Genomic DNA, 17,201 nt, shown 5'->3' with positions numbered 1-17,201 from the left:
TATTACAATTCAAAACAAAGATCAGGAATAAGTTACTTCCCTGTACTCTGCGTTAATGAGAATTTTCATTTCTGTGCCAATTCCCTTTAACCTTAGAGACTCCCAGTTCTTTTGCTGGCCTCAGGTTTTTTAGTTCTTACTCCTGAGTGGGTGGGACCTTTTTCATTCACTCATGTGTTTTCCTGGCTATGATTTTCTATGTTCCTTACTGTTTTATGTAGTCTGGTAAACTCCATAGGCATCTGATTTTGCATTGTTACACACAGCACCTTTTGTGCAGTGCCATTGAGAAGCCCCTTGGACTTATCTTAATGTTTGAACTACATGTTCTTGGGTGAATTACTGTTCCCAATAATAGTAAGATGACCCCCGTCTTACTTACCTTTACTTTATGGGTCCAGCACACACCACCCTATGTGGAGTGCTGGGGGGGGGGGGGGGTTTACATAGTAATTCCTTTAACCCATTCCTCATGTAACATTTTGCTACACTAACTCACTTGAATGGCTGGTGCCAGTGGTTTCTTTTTTTACTACCCAGTGACATGCATCGGCAGGCTGATACCCCAGTTGCAGTGCTGCACACAAGAGTGACCATTTTCTCAAAGTGCCCCCGGTCGTCTTTTTTCGCCATTTCAGGTTAGTTTCTTCTGGGCTTTTAGCCTGTTTCCATCAGGTTTTAGTCCTTTGTGTAGTTTGCCTTTGGCGGCTTCAGCCCTGAAGCCCCCCTAAGTTCCAGTGTGTCTGGAAAGGCAGGCAGTGAGTGAGGGTCCCAAAACTTCCCTGTCCTTTGATTCTAGGTGTGCCTCAGTGAAACCGGTTCCGATTGGCCGGGTGGCTGTCCTACAGGACAGCCACCATGCTGTGTGATACATCCTAGGGCTGTGAATGAATGGAAACTTGCATAAAAAGTGAGGTTTTGGGGTCTAAGAGCAGAGTCAACCACTGGAGGGCAACATCTGAATCAGCACCCTCCTGGACCACGAAGTGCCCAGTGAAGCGCTACAGCTGTGCTGACCCGGTTCTCGAATCGTCAGGGAAGACCCGTAAAGGACAGCTTCCTCCTTTAGGCTGGTGGGATCAGCTAACACACTCCTGACTTGCCGGTGTACCTCGACCACTTGTGAGTGCATTGTCTTCCGAATTCCGAATCCAGTTAGATCTTCGTGGGCATCGAGAGGACCCTAGAGAAGCCAGAAATCCGTGTACAAAGTCCCCACAACAGAGTCCAGGAGCGAGGGATCAAGGAAATCCAAACCAGAGCTTTTCGTTTTTCATTGGCACTGAAAAAAAGGTGCCAAAACCACAAAGAGCCGCTGAATCGATGGAAATCCATTTCTGCCGAGACCATCTCACTCAAGTGCTGCCGCAGGAGCCTGCAAGACGTCCCCCCTTTCGTCACCACGACCAAGGACCAGGAACAAGGGTCTACTGCATTGCATCATGAAGGCAACCAGCTGGAACACTTTTTTCATTTTCAAGGTACTGTGGTGCTTGGGGTATTTTATCCTTTTGCCATTGGTGGGGGGGGGGAGGGCTTCCTATTGTTTGTGAGTGCGATTTAACATTACACTAAGTTGACCTCAACTTAGCTTCATCAGCCTTACAGCTTGTGCTTTGTAAAAGGTGACCCCTCTTGAGTTGCTGTGATTTCTCTTTTTAACACTGACTATTTAAGAACATATTTCTAAGAAGAACATCAGACTGTTGACTTTGCCCATTGACCTGGGCTGTCCTGACAGTTAGCTTAATGAAATAGCTTTTGCCATATTAAGCATGCTGAATAACCTAGCCTTTACTAAAATATATATGTAAAGAGACTGTAAGTGGCAGGACGCCATCCCTCTTGTTTCAACTGGCTCTCTAAAGGCCTCCTTCTGAACGTATAGGCTTTGGCAGTGCTTGTTCCCTTACAGGTCTTAAATGTTGAACACTTTAATGCTGGGATAATAGACTGCGTGCATCCTTTTGGGAGAATCTAACTGTTCTGATCTAACCCTAAACTTTCCCTTCCTTGAAAACTCAATATTGCAAAGGTGATGCTATATAAATGCTATACTGACCTCAAATAACGTCACCTCCAGGTGCTGGAACAGGTGTAACATTTGAATGAATTACTCACCTGCTTTTGTGCACTTTTTGAATTGAATCCGAACTTGGGATTAATGGTAAATCTAATTACTGCTTTTTAAAGAATGCTTTAAATATCTGTGTATAAATAATGCACCATATAACTAAGTGTGTACGTGTTTAATTGGATACTTGTATTTACTGGTTTCATAGCACAGCTCTACAGCTCACATTACCCCTCTTAAGATGAGCATGGCTGATCAGTCACAGTACCAACTTGTGTAGTACAGGCCTATATTAAAAGGTGGGTTACCTAATACTAAGAGAAGTCTTGTGTAGTCCCACACCAGTTGGACTGCACTAATTCTTACCGAACACCGGTGGCAGCGGTGGGAATGGTGTAGATTGATTGCAATGACTATTGGTTGTCCTTGTGCCCAAATAAACCATCCAAACAAAGCTAGCGCCACCAAACTGAAAAGTAATCTTGTAACTGAAAATGATGCCAAGAATGGATAACTTTAATAAACAGTCCCTTACTGCACTTACAATGGAACAATTGAAAGATTTATGTAGAACAATTGAACAAGCTAAAGGGTATAAAGAAGGAGTTTATTGAAAAGTTGTTAAAACACCAAAAGCCTGTGAGTAGGCCCATAACCCCTACTCCCAACCTTGATATGGAAATTTAACTGAGTTTCAGGAGCCCTCCAGCTTCTTCTCCTTTGCAGGTGGGGAGCAGGAACAAGTGGATTTGATCACCTGGCCTAAGCCTGCATACCTGGTGCCTTCCTGGCTGCCGCTCTTTTTCCCCCCACTTAGCAAGCCCCGCCCACCCTCCCTGCTCTTTTTTCCCCCCCACTTAGCCAGCCCCGCCCACCTGGTGCCAGGCCGACGAAGAAAAGGGCTGACGAAGAAAAGGGCAATTCCTGTTTGGACCAGGAGGACCCAGGGCCTGAACACCTGCTCAGACATCAGGTAAGCATGCACCAACATCTGTTTACTCCCTCTGTCCCCACACCCTCTGGTCCCCCCGTGAATATTTATCTCTTGAAAGAATGAGACTGGAACTAGAACTCAAGAAAATTGTAGTACAATCTGAAGAGAGAGGGAGAAGGCTCAGTGAAAGGGAACTGCAGCAGGAGTATGATATGAAAAGGATGTCCATTGATTCCTCTTCCTTCACAGGGTCCTCTCTGTCTCCTAGTCCCAAGAGACTTTGCTTAGCAAAAAGAGACTGTAATTACGTATAATCCTAAACTTGATGCGTTGGATTGGTTAAGTACATTTGAATTGACCTCTGGTTTGCAGAATATTTGTGGGAATGATTTAGTTGCATGGATCATGTCTATGCTCCCCCAAAATGTTTGTGATGCTATTATGGAATTGAGTGTTGAGGACAGAAACGATGATGAACTAGTCAAACCGGCACTTGTTTGGGAAGACTCATTTTCAATACCTTAAGGGGTTTAGACACCATAAAAAGAAAGATGGTACAGCCCCAGCTCTTTAGCTGGACTTAAATTTTTTTAATTTTAACTCCTGAGTGAGTGGGACCTTTATCTCGCGCTCTTGTGTTTTCCCTGATTAGGATTATATGTTTTCACTGTTTTTGGAGTCTGAAAACTCCATAGGCATCTGCTTTTTGTATAGTGACACACAGCACCCTCAGTGCAGTGTCACTAATAAGTCCTTTGGATTTCTCTTAATGTTTAAATACCTTTTCTTGGATGAACTACTACTGTTCCCAAGAATAGTAAGGTGAAATTGATCTTACCCTTTTAACTTTGTAGGTCCAGCACACACCATCTTATGTGGAGTGCTGGTGGATTACCTAGTAGCCCCTTATCCTACTTTCCTACTTGTCTCATGTAACATTTTTTGTTACCCTCACTACTTTAAATGGCTGGTGGCAGTGGTTTACCTTTTGCTACCAGCGTGCATTTTTAACGCAGGCTAAACTCTTAGCTGCAGTACAGTAACAATGGGTGACCATTTTGTCAAAATGGTCCCAGTCTTCATTTTTGCCATTTTCTGTTTATGAGGTCTTTCGTGGCTTTTACTCTGTGCGTTGAGACAGGCTTGAGCCCTTTGTGCATTTTGCCTTTGGCAGGCTCCAGCCCTAATGCCCACCCCTGGCTCCAGTGCGCCTGGCAGGAGGGGAAGTGAGAGAGGGCAACAAAACTCCCCTTTTCTTTGTCCCTTGGTGTGCCTGATCAAAACCAGTCCTGATTGGCTGGCTGTCTGGAAAGGACAGCCACCCTGCTATGTAATTGACAGCCTAGGACTAAGTTAGGCAAGAATTGATGTGGTAACCCTGTGGGAGACTACACAACCCTTGTCCACTTGGTATTAGGTAACCTACCTATTGGTATAGGTCTGTACTACACAAGTTGGTAGTGTGACTGAGAAGCCAGGCTTATCTCAAGAGGGGTAAATGTGAGCTGTAGCAATGAAATTCACCAATACAAGTATCCAAATAACTTGTAACCTCAAGGTTTTCTAAAAGAACAAGTTACCAACTGGTAACGTTTGTTCGACTGGATGTTCCTCCAACGTTTTCCACATCTTAGCTGTGCTGCTTTCGGCAGAGGGCGTCCTGCGTCGATGGCGTCTGGTGGATGTCTCTCGAAGGCCTCCGTCGTGGGTGACATCATTGGGTGTTAGAAGTAGGACACACGGCACCTGTTGCCTCAATTCAAGTTTTTCCCCTCCACAGCGTGTGCCATAACCGCACACCAAGCCTCCATGACTGCACATAGCCTTGTGGGAACGCAAGCTGCAATAGCATAGGAAATTCTTCAGAGGGGCAGACTGGGAGGGCGATGTGGAATACGTTGGAGAAAGAAAGAACGTTACCAGTTGGTAAGTAACTTGTTCTTCGAATGGATTGTGTCCTCCATCGTATTGCACATCTTTGACAAACTCCCAAAGCAGTATCAGTGAACGGAGGAGGGAGAAGAATGTGGATATACCCAATCAGATGGCAGAATAGAGCACTGCTTTACCAAAGACCATTTCTTGACCATGTAAAGTATCCAGGGAGTAATGCTTGACAAAAGGTGTGGATGGAAGACCACATTGCAGCATCACATTTCTTGTAACAGGAACTCCCGTTGTAGGGCTGTGGATGTAGTCACGCCCCTGGTGGAGTGAGCTTGCAAACCCTCAGACAGGTCCTTGCCCGCCAATCTGTAACATTCAGTAATGGCGAGGATAATCCATCTGGACAAAAGCTGTTTGGTAACAGCCTGGCCCAATCTGTGTCCAGTGTATCCCACAAAAAGTTGGTCGTCCACTCTGACCCTGGACATCCTAGAAATCTAAAAGCTCATAGCTCTCCTACGGTCCAACCTATGGAGTCTCTCCTTTTCCTTACCAGGATGAGGAGGAGGATAGAAAGCAGGAAGTATCACCTTCTGGCTAAAATGAAACTCAGACACTACCTTAGGTAGGCAGGAAAGAAGGACGTACGTACGGACGGACGTACGTACGTACGTACGTACGTACGTACGTACGTACGCGCAGTACAACCCTATCCCTGTGGAACACAGTAAATGGTGGTTTAGATGAAAGTGCCTGCAACTCGCTCACTCTGCAAGCAGATTTAACTGCAATCAAGAAAACTGTCTTGAAGGTCAACAGTCTCAAAAGGACACGAGTGCAAAGGTTCAAATGGAGCACCCATTAAGAATTTCAAGACTAGATTCAGATCCCAAACCGGCACCTGAAAAGGGGACGGCGGGAACACATTTGTGAGCTTTTTTAGAAACTGGGTAATCAAAGAAATCTTAAAATAAGAACATTCTTCAGACGAGCGCTTGAAAATAGACAGTGCTGCTAGGTAACCCTTAATGGTAACCACCTGAAGACCCTTATGAGCCAAAGAAAGCAAGAAAGAACCATCGCAATGGAACACTGAAAAAGGATCAACATTGCGTCCTCTGCCCCAGTCGCAAAACTTACACCAACGGCAATGGTACAGGGATTTGGTTGCCGAACGCGTGGTTGAAAGCAACACCTCCAGCACGTCATCCGGGAGGTCCCAAACCTTATATCTCAGCATTTCGGAAACCAAGCGTGAAGGTTGAGAGTCTTGACCTCTGGATGGAGAACCCCGACAACTCCCCCCCCACCCCGCTTTCCTGAGAGAGAGAAAATCCTCTCTGTGGGGAAGCCGGTGTGGAGGACAGATGGACACTTCCCGAAGGTCCGGGTACCCCGCTCTCCTGGCCCAATCCAGAGCAATTATGATCATGTGGGACCCAAACCTCCTCAACCTCCTGAGGAATGACGGGGACTGGAGGAAACACGTACAGAAGTGCGAATGACCAATCCACGAGGAACGTGTCCCCTAAAGCTCCTCTCAGAGGAAATTGCCTTGAGCAATATATGTCTCGCACTTCCGGTTGGCACCGGTCGCAAACGGATCCACTTGAGGGGTTCTCCAAAAGGCAAAGATCTCCTGAAGGACTTCCTGAGCTAAATCCCACCCGCAACCTCTGCCTGTTCAGAGCATCTGCTGCCACATTCTCCTTTATGGCCAGATGAACTGCTGAGAGTGAGATTCCTTGCTGTATTGTCCAGAACCAGAGCTGCATTGCCTCTCTGCACAGCGGGAGCGACCCTACACCCACCCCTTCTTGTTGAGGCAATGCATGGCCACTGTGTTGTCCGTCATGATCAGAACACTCTTCCCACGTACAAACGGCAGAAAAGCCTTCAGGGCTAGCCCGATTGCCGTCAGCTCCAAAAGATTTATGTGAAGTCTGGACTCCGCCTGAGACCAACTACTGCTGGTGGTCAGCTAGTTGGCGCGAGCTCCCCATCCTATGAGGGAAGCATCCGTCACTACCGCCACCTCCGGCCACGGTTGCCAAAACAGCACTCCATCAGATTCCCTTTGCTGGCCCACCTCAGAAGATCCTGTGAGACTGTGAGCAGAATCTGAAGAAGATCCGACATCTTGCCGGAGAAATGGGACCACTGCGCCCCGAGAACCCATTGGAGGGATCTCATCGGCAGTCTGGCCTCTAGCACCAGAAAAATGCAGGATGCCATGAGGCCGAGCAACCTTAAGAATACGAAAGCCGGGCATGTTGAAATTTGTCGACCATCTGGACAATGTGATGAGCCCTCACTTTGGGTCGCAAGCACTTTCCCAAGGACGTGTCCAACACAGCCCCGATGTACTGGAGCTGTTGGGAAGGTGTCATATGCGACTTCTTGAACTTGAGGGAGAAGCCCAGCTTGTGATGGGAGTGGCAGGTGAGGCCGAGATGATCCAGCGCTTCCTCGGGAGAACGTGCTCGGTCAGCCAGTCATCCAGGTAGGGATAGACGTGAACCCCCCTCTCCTGAGATATGCTGCCACCACCACCAGAGCCTCAGGCGGAGTTCAACCCGAATGGCAGGACCCAAAACTGAAGGTGCGAGCTGCCAACGGCGAACCTCAGGTACTTTCTGTGCTTTGGATGGATCGGCACATGAAAATAAGCATTCTGTAGGTCTAATGACCCCAACCTATCCTGAAGTCGAAGGGCCTGAAGGACCTAAGAAAGAGTGACCATCTTGAACTTGTCCTTCCTGAGGAACTTGTTCAAGCGGCGCAAGTCCAAGATGGGTCTCAGTCCCCAGTCTTTGTTAGGAATCAAAAAATATGGGGAATACCAGCCCTTGTTTCTCTCCACCACAGGCACTAGTTCTATAGCGCCTTTCTCCAGCAGGGTCACTATTTCCTGCACAAGGAGCGGATCCAGAATCTCCAAAGAGTTTCCCCGGTGGATTGTCATGAAGCCGATTTAGGAAGGGTAGGCAGTAGCCGTGGGCTATTGTTTCCAGAACCCACGCATCTTAAGTAATGGCTCACCACTCTTCAAGATGCTGAGACAGTCTGCCCCCCAACCAGCGAACAATGAGACCTGGCCTCATATAGCTGTTTTGGAGCTGCTGTGGCAGCGCCTGAAGGCAAAGAGGCAGCTGCCTGAGCGGCTTTGACCAATCGTCCACCGCAAGTAGCTTTACGGTGGCCCCTTTGACTGGTCGCTCCTCTCATTTTACCAAAAGAGGAGTAGTAACGAAAGGAACCCCTCCACTGTTGTCCCCTAGGACGAAAAGGTGGAGGTTGACGCACAGCCGCGCCCAAAGATTTAGCCGGACCACCCCAGATACTCAGTGACCCTGGACATCAACCTCCTATAGGAGGATTCAGCATGAGCCCCAGGCTCTGGCCTGCCAAACTCCATCTCAGGAGATGTGTCTAGGCCACTGGCATCATGTAAAGTTTGAAGTAGATCCTCCAGCTGACTGTCCGCCGAAAAGACCATGTCGGTAGCTTCAGGAGTGGCACCAGGAGCATCAAAAGGCTCCAACTCCACATCAAACCTCTCCTCATCCTCAGATATTCTGTAGAGAGTGAAAGAACTCCCTCCTAGGCACAGGAGCAGCCCTGGAGTCAAGAGCAAGAGGAGGCCTCACAGTCTTAGACAGAGCCTTTCTCAGAAGTTCTGCAGCTCTAGGGGCCTCCACCAGCTAATTCAGGCCTGTAGGCCCAGAGATGGCGTCAAGGGCGCCGACAGCTTCGGCGTCGACAAGGGCCTGACCGAGGGCAAGGCCCCCGACAGCCGCACTCGATGGGCATGGCGCCGATAGTGTCGACACCTTCCCAGATTTCGGTCTCGTCGGGGACAGAGACCGCGACCTGGATCTGACACGGTTCTGGCGATCTACCGGAGCCTTGTCCGAACGGGACCTCGGCGGTTCCCGATGTTTTTCGCGGCGATTGCCCGGGCCGAAGGCACGCGAGCTTCAGACCAAGACCATTCCCCGGCGGCTTCAACTGAAGGCACGGACGGGATAGTGCCCTAGGATTGAAAAATCGCCAGGATTTTCTCCCTGAATGCCTCCCACTCCTCCGGAGCAGAGGATTTAGTGGGGCAAGCCACTTTCCTCACAGAGCCATCATCCGACGAGGACGGGGAAGGAGACTGGTGACGCCGGGAATGCCTCGACGAGGACGAGTGGCGAGAACCACTCCGGGACAGAGATCCCCTGGACTCCCTCCGATGGGGAGAGTCACCCCTCGAGTCATCAGTGGAAAGACCAGTAGTCTTTTTGGATTTAGATACCCGACCTACCTGCAACTTCCCCTTGCACTCTAGCAAGGCCTTGGCAGTCAACGACTGGCACTTAGAGCAGTCGCCCGTGTTGTGTCTATCGCCCAGACACCACAAGCAGATACAGTGCGGGTCCGTGATGGACATCTTGGACTTAGTCCCTGCACTTTTTAAAGCCTGATGGGGGGGGGGGGGGGGGGGACACGGGTGTCGGGGGGGGGGGGGCAGTGGGGTAGAAGACGACATTATCGAAGTATCGAAGACATTAACATGAGGCGCGTTGAGTTCTCTGAGCAAACACATTTGCAGAAAAAACAGAACCGAGGCTACGGGCGCCGTGCATCCTACTTATTACATCCGATGACGTCACTCTCAACGGAGGCCTTCACGGGACATTGACACGCCACCATCGACACAGAACGCGCCCTCTGCAGAAAAGAAATTCCGAAGCAGCACAGCTGTGAACATTACATGTCAAAGATGTGGAATACGTTGGAGGACACAATCCATTCGAAATATAATTACTTAAATGGTCAGTTTTAAATAAGCATTCTTTAAAAAGGGCAATGTGCAACAAAAAAAAACACATCAAAATACTTTCTCGGAATCAAGGCAAAGCAAGTAGATACTCTTCAGAGATGCTTCATATACACTTCCTACATCCTGCGGTGACTTCACGGACTAGGACAGTATTGGCATTTATACATCACTTTTGCACTTTGTAAATTCTAAGGGTGGTAGAAAGGGAAGGTGAAAAGGAAAAATATTAAACAGGTTTTCAGAGCATGTGAGCACTTTTAAATCTCCTAATGAAGTCTAGATAAAAACCTTTCCCAGCAATATTAGTTAAAAAACAATGCATCACCTATGAGGGACAGTAAGAATCCAAGTCAATGGACTAGAAGAGTCTGCAGGGAGCCAGGGCAGCCAAAGTCAATAGGAGCAAAGTCTATGGAGCGGAGGCACTTGGATCAAAAAAGAAAAAAAGTCTTGCACAAAGCTAGAGAGTTTGTTGAAGATCGATCACTGCTGGGTCACAAGCTGTTACACTTGTGAAAGTTAGACCTGAAATCAACTCTAGAAAGCAGCTACTGCAATTCCCAAATGAGAAGAGCAGAACTACAGACAAAGGAGTAAGTACTCCAAAGTCAGAACAGTACCTTTGGTTAGAAGAGGATGATACACCTGGCTTCTGTCTGGTTGCAGTGATGCAGTTCCTGTGTTCGTGGACCTCCGTTATGGGGGGACAGCTCCTGCACAGCAATCCAAACATTGGCGGCCGGCAGCTACGGGCGTTCTTCGGATCTGCAACACTTTGCGGTTTCAGCACTCGGTAAACAGCACCACCGCAGATCTTGGACACTGGTTGGGCTTTCTTCACTCCTTGAGTCTAGCACTCTGGTGAGGTGACTTGAGCGTGGGGTCGTACTGCTTCGGGTGGGTCCTCAGGAGACTCCTGAAGCTTTTGGCTGGCTTACATACGTTGCTCCAGCAGCAACAAAGAGGTACTGCCAGTTGGGGAAGGTTTTCCAGCAAAGTTAGCCTCGGGGTTAGTTGGACCCACTAACCCAAGGGAAGAGGTCGTCCTTTCCGGAGCTTCTCTTGTCGATCAGAAAAAGGAGTTTCAGCACAGCAGCAGGGCTTCACCAGGCAGTTCAATGGTCCAGGAGGATGCAGCAAGGTTTGTTCATGGTTTCTTCGTCAGTGTGTTCTTTCCAGTGGTCGACACAAGAAGGCTCGCCTTTTATGCAGGCTTTGCCCATTCATGCACAGCCTAGCTGTCACTCACACAGCAGCGTAGCTGTCCTGCAGGGGTGGCTGTCCTGCAAGGACAGCCAGCCGACCAGTACGAGGTGCATTCAGGTAAGTAAGGAGAGGGAGTTTTGGGCACCTCCCTCGCTTCCTGCCCTGCCAGACACACTGGAGCCAGAGGCGGGTTTCAGTACTGAAGCCCCCAAAGGGAAAACAAATGAAAGGGTTAAACCTGCTTTGATGCGCAGAGTAAAACCCAAGAAAGACCCAACAATAAATGGCAAAAAAAGACGACCAGGGCCGTTTTGACAATGGTCACGCATGGGTGCTATGCTGCAGCTGAGGATTCAGCTTGCGGTAGAAAAGCACAATGGTAGGAAAATTAAACCACTGCCACCAGCCATTAAAAGTAGTGAGGGTAACAAAGACATTACATGAGTTAACTAGGAAAAGGGGCTACTAAGTAACCTCTCAGCACTCCACATAAGATGGCGTGTGCTGGACCTACAAAGAGAAAAGATAAGTAAAGTCAATATCACTTTTCTATTCTTGGGAACCGTAGTTCACCCAAGAAGAGGGATTTAAACCTTAAGAGAAATCAAACTGATTTCTCTGTGACGCTGCACTGAAGGTGATGTGTCTCACCTCACAAAAAGCAGGTGCCTATGGAGTCCAAATCAGATCAAAAATATATGAGTGATATAAATAATAAAAATGAAAAGTCCTAAAGTCCAGCAAAAGAGCTGGTGGTCTTTAAGGAGATCCATGTAATAATGTTGTTGTGAAAAAGTCGTCAGATTCTGGTGACACTTTCCTGGCTACAAACATTCTTTCTCCAAATATTCTAGGAGGGGGTATAATTATATATTATTACCTACAGTTCTAGAATATTTGAGTCAAGTGTTTGATAGCCTGGAGGGTTCATTAATGCATTTATTTATTTTTTACGTTGCCAACCTGGTGACTTTTTTCATGACAACCTTATTACCCAATACCTTCTAAGGGTGAAGGGAATAAGCACAAAAATGAGAATTCTCCCCAACGAGAACTTCCAAGACTAAAGACGTACCAGCAACCTACTCCTCCCGAAGAGGAGAAAAGCTCTGAGGCACACAGCCGACCGTGCGTCTGGCGCCAAGACCAGGGCACTGTTCTGCGCATGCCCGACAGAATTCCTCCACAACCGAGCGCCGCTTCTGGAGTGAAGGTACACAAGTGCTGCAGAGAAAATGGGTGGAGCGCAGTGTTGCAGGCCCATAGTCCACGAGTGGCTAACATTCATAAGACCCCAGAAAGGGGTAAGCGAAACTGACAGAAAAACCATAACCAAAGTAGAGCTAAGCAGGCCCATAGCCCACATGGTGCATACATTGAAAAGACCCCCAGAAGGGGGAAGCGAAAGAAACTGCCAAAGAAACCATAACCAGACATTTCTAGATTAGGGAACACATTTCTTGTGTGTTATTTGTTCACCGGAGACACCAGGTGAGAGCTGGAAGAGACTTGTAAATGTTCATTGGAATCGAAATCAGGAACCAGAAGAGACTTGAGAACTCCTTGGAGGGGGGGAGCAGAAAACACAACACCATCTAGTGATCATACGGGGGGAGAGCCACCCTATTACAAGTCATAACTTGGATTGCCTTCCTTTCTTTAGTGGTGGGACCGATACTAAGGTAGCGTAGGTTTCGACAGAGGACCGAGTTCATTTGTTCGACATCCCGGTAAGCACATGTTTGTTGTTTTCTATAATAGGGAACTCATAGTAGTAGGGCTTAAAGGTGGTTTTCTTTGATTTGAAATAAAGAGTTGTTTTGAAACATGTACTCTGTATCTGACTTAACAGACAGAGGAGAAAGCATTTACATGTTCTTATGTGTTTCACACTACTGCAAGGCACGAGCCAGTAATGGGTTAAGCCTCCTGCAGCTTCACCAAGGAATCTCACGCTCCTACACATTCCTATTTAAAAGAATACAGAGGTTATATAGTACCAAGAATATGCAGCTGCCCTTGAAACACACTATGTGCATGTATTTAGACAGAATACCCATCAAGTTAGATTACAAAACAAATATTTTAAATTCTGAAATTCCCCAAACCCAGCACACAGTATGCAACTACAGCAAGTAGTAAACACAGCTGCTTTTGATTGGTTGACAGGAGACTGAGAACAAGATGCAAGTATTCCAGAGATTAACGTCCATGATCAGCTGAAGTCCCCAGATTCCTGCTCTTACCTGACGCACATATCTGCTTCATACTTCTTGCCATACAGGATTCCCAGCAGGGACGGGTTCTTGTTTCCTTTAAAGTTTAATGTGACATCATACACTGCCGAAACTGTCAAGAAAGACGCAGAGGTTATTAAGCTACACAATTCTGCTGTTCCATCCATGCTTAGACTAAACTTTACAATCAAAGTATGTGGCTTCTCAAGGCCAAGATTTAAATCCAACACAAGGTAAAGATCACTTCCACAGGGGGCAAACACCAATATACAGTTGTCTAACAGACTGGACAGTTTTGAAAATGCAAAAGTGTGCACAGCTGAGGGCATGACTGATACCAGGTGTGCCGAATATGACTAAACCAGGAAACTCAGCTTAAGGGAAACTTTAGTGTGGAAAATATTTTGTGTTCGTCGACAATTGGATAGCATGAACTATATACCTAGTCCATAGTTTTAATCCCATCATCCATATGCGGGACCCTCCTGGTAATGGAGCGGGATAGGAACATAATGCACAGCAGCATGGCATGGCGTCACACCCATAACGCAAAACCTCCCCTATGCATGGTCTGGTACGGTCAGTCCAATCTGTGAGAATATCACTGGACATCTTATTACATGGGGCACAGGAGGAACATCTGGAGGAACGCGGACAAAGGACTACGAGTACAGTAGTTCATATGGGGAGTAACTCACTCCTATGCCCGGTTGAGTTTCCGCTGTATGCATTAAATATTGCAAAGCTCCAGATAGGACGAGGGGATTGCTTGCAGAATTCATGCTGCAGAGGGGGCATGTAGCTCCTTTGCAAATAGCCTGAGAAAACAGAGAGCCTGCACTGTCGAGCCTTGGTGTATAATGGCGTGTCTGCCGTAACACAGCTACGTGGCTTATAATGTGCATAATACATAATTCTGAAGGAGGGGCGGCACTGCAGCTCCTTTCTCTGAGGCCCATCAGAAAACTAGTTATAGCCGTCACACAAGACGGTATGCCGTTTGGTTGCGCTCAACCCTTTGTTTCTTTATATGTCAATAATTCTTTTTTTCATTTTTTTTATTTCGTTTGGATAATACAATCATCCTTTCAAATATATAACACTATACACAAATACATACAACTGACAATTTTGACAATTACATCGTTATCAATAAAATAAAATTTTATTTCCTTCACATTAAACATAATTAATCAGATCCAAATAAATACATGGTTCTCATAAAGTATAGTTATTAAAATCCCAATTTAAATTATTGCGCCTAAAATGACATTTATTTTCAGTGCATTTCATTCTGAGTCACATTTTGAAAAAATGTATTACAAAACTGCACTACTGCCACACGCATGCCTAATTTGGGGCTGTTGGATGTAACTTGCCAGATGTAATTCATTGCCATATTGCCATACCTATCTACAAGATGTTTTTTTTAAATGATTTTTCCTTTGAATCAACATAGGACAGTACATTATGCAATGTTCGAATGTGTCCTTCTCTGCCTTGTTTTCACAAAAACAGCAATAATTGAGTTGTTTTGGAATCAAATTTCACCTAGCCACGATTACTCTCGTCGGCCAAAGATTTAGTCGGAACCTCAAAAATTGATGGCGGATATGGGATGACGGGCACCTTAATAAATATTCAGCCATCTCACGTAATGTTTTATGTCCAAACACTTGGATACCAAAGTTCTTACATTTTTGACACAACCTGCGATTTTCTATCCAATCATGCTGGTGTAATTGTTGTTTTGCTCGTGGTGGGTTAAGTAATAGCCGATCCAAAGTAATAGATGCATCAGCTAATGCATCTAATGTGAAGTTACACCACAACTTAGTAAAAGCATGCTCCTGCGCCAATATGTGGCGTGCCATAATACCCAGTGTTCCAGAAGTGGATATTCCCATAATGGATTTCCTAAACAGAGCACACATTCTCCATTTAATTTGCGATTCCAACGAGAGAAGGCCCAATTCATATCAAACTGGTGGTAATGGAGTGCTCTTAGGCAGGTGCAACAATTGTGTTCAAAATCGGGCTTCAAGAGTGGACCACCATTTGGACTCTTTGGGCAATAGGGTTTCAACCCCATAACTTATGGTGGGAACCACTTTAAAACTGCAGAATGTGTTTCAATGTGAGTTTCCCGTATTTTGTTCTGAGTACTTTATCTTGAGATATTAACATTTGAAGTTTAGAGTGCATCACATCCTCCATTCCATGACTTGATACAGATGCCTGGGTGATTATGCCCAAATATCTATACTGTTGAACTTTCAAAAGAAGTTTGTTTTGTACATATCAATTATATGTCTTCATGTTTGCTCTTTCATGAGGTTTACACACCATAGTTTGTGTTTTCTGAGTATTATTAGGTTATTAACAGACACATACAAGGCTAAACTGTTGAGTAATTCTTGCAGGCCCGTAGGTGTCTGCGAAATAAGTATCAAATCATCTGCATAAAGAAGATGACAGATGGAGTGAGACCCCAGTTTGGGGGAATCATTTTCAATGGATTGCAGTACTATGCCCAAGTCAAACAAGAACAGATTGAAAATGGAATATGCCAAAATACTGCCTCATTTGAGACCTCGACAAGTTTCAATAGCAGATGAGTTTGCCTGCCAATGTTAATCTCAATTGTATTGTCGTGTTGGTGTGCAATTGCAATAACACGATGAAAGCTAGTAGAGAAGACGGACAATTGTATTTGACTAATTTATGATACATGATTAATCAATGGAGTCAAAGGCAGTTTTGAAATCAATAAAGGCTAAATATAGTCATTGATTTGTGGCCGCCTATTTTGCCTTTAACATGTTCAGAACCGTAGGATTGGGGTTGGTTCCAAGGCCAGCTACAAAACCGGGTTGAAAGGGGTCCCTTAGATTACTTTGGCAAGTCCATTGATTTAAGTCCCTCAATATAATTCTCGAAAAAAAAAATCCCAGAGCATCCAGCAATGCTATAGGTCTATAGCTGGATGCTGAAGAGCGATTGCCCTTTTTATATATGGGGACTATAACGGAATGAGTCCAAGATTCAGGCAGAGACAGTTGTGTTGGCGAGTGAGAATCCAAGCCCATAGATCTGGGTGTTGTTTAAACATTCGATTCAAAAGACCATCAGGACCACAAGCACCCAATTTACTGATTTTATTAATATAAAACCAAATGTCATCCAGATCAAAATTTAGATGAAAACAATTATGTTCATCTCCAAGATTTACGATTGATGAATTTTGGGGCAAGGTATAGAGATCAGAGAAATGAATGATCCAATTCTATTCGGTTACATTATTGGCCTGAGAAACTGATTGAGAATAATGCGTGACCTTTTTCATTAAGGACCATGATCCTGCAACGTTCTTAGATTGTGTGTGGGAGCGAGGGGCAATAAGGCCCCTCGCGTCCTCTACTTCTCAGTACAAAACTCGGACCAAGTGCCTCCAGTAGTGGGTTCGCCCCTTGCCCTTATGCGAGGTTAACCTTTGTTGACTTTCGCGTAGATGGGACCATTGAGCAGGACACGGGGCATCCATTTTTGTACCCCCTTTCGACTCCATCTTGGTGACTAGGCCTCACTGCGATGGTACAAAAACGCTTCTCTTCCCTTCTCTCACAGCAGCCCGGCCAGGCGCGCAGGGCCCCCACCCCCGTTCTCACTCTGACTGGAAAACTTTGTGGGTCCATTCTCACGCTGATGCCGAAGATGCATGCAACACAATAATAAATGTAACACATCGCTCTTCCTCTGAGATCACTGTCTTGCATGTGAACCAGCATGAGCTAAGCACATAGCTCGTCCATCTCCACAAACGTGTCGTTGCCCCTCCCGCACCCTCACCAGTGGAAACTTACTGCCATTGTGACCCTGTGTCCCTGAAAGATATTCCTTTCATGTGCCAGACCACTGACCATGCCACGATGTCCACCCAGCAGATCCCCAACTAACATTAGACCCCTGCTGCAATATATCGTTGCCTACCACTAACAAATGCGACATACAAGAGATTCTTATGTGCACAGACCT

At 46.3% G+C, this 17,201-nt stretch overlaps 1 protein-coding gene across 2 annotated transcripts in view; it reads right to left on the bottom strand.

The window, feature by feature from the left end:
• The window catches only part of AGPAT3 (1-acylglycerol-3-phosphate O-acyltransferase 3), a 660,566-nt gene that overhangs the window by 106,700 nt on the left and 536,665 nt on the right, over nt 1–17,201 (bottom strand). For both annotated transcript variants that reach the window (XM_069635675.1, XM_069635676.1), the window contains one exon: nt 13,176–13,278. In XM_069635675.1, coding sequence (XP_069491776.1) covers nt 13,176–13,278 — 103 coding nt within the window. The remainder of the gene's footprint in view (nt 1–13,175; nt 13,279–17,201) is intronic.

The sequence above is a fragment of the Ambystoma mexicanum genome, chromosome 7p (genome assembly GCF_040938575.1).
Source record: "Ambystoma mexicanum isolate Mex_15411 chromosome 7p, UKY_AmexF1_1, whole genome shotgun sequence".
Lineage (NCBI taxonomy): Eukaryota > Metazoa > Chordata > Amphibia > Caudata > Ambystomatidae > Ambystoma > Ambystoma mexicanum.
Note: the sequence above shows the minus strand (reverse complement) of the source record. Positions and strands in the feature narration are given on the sequence as shown.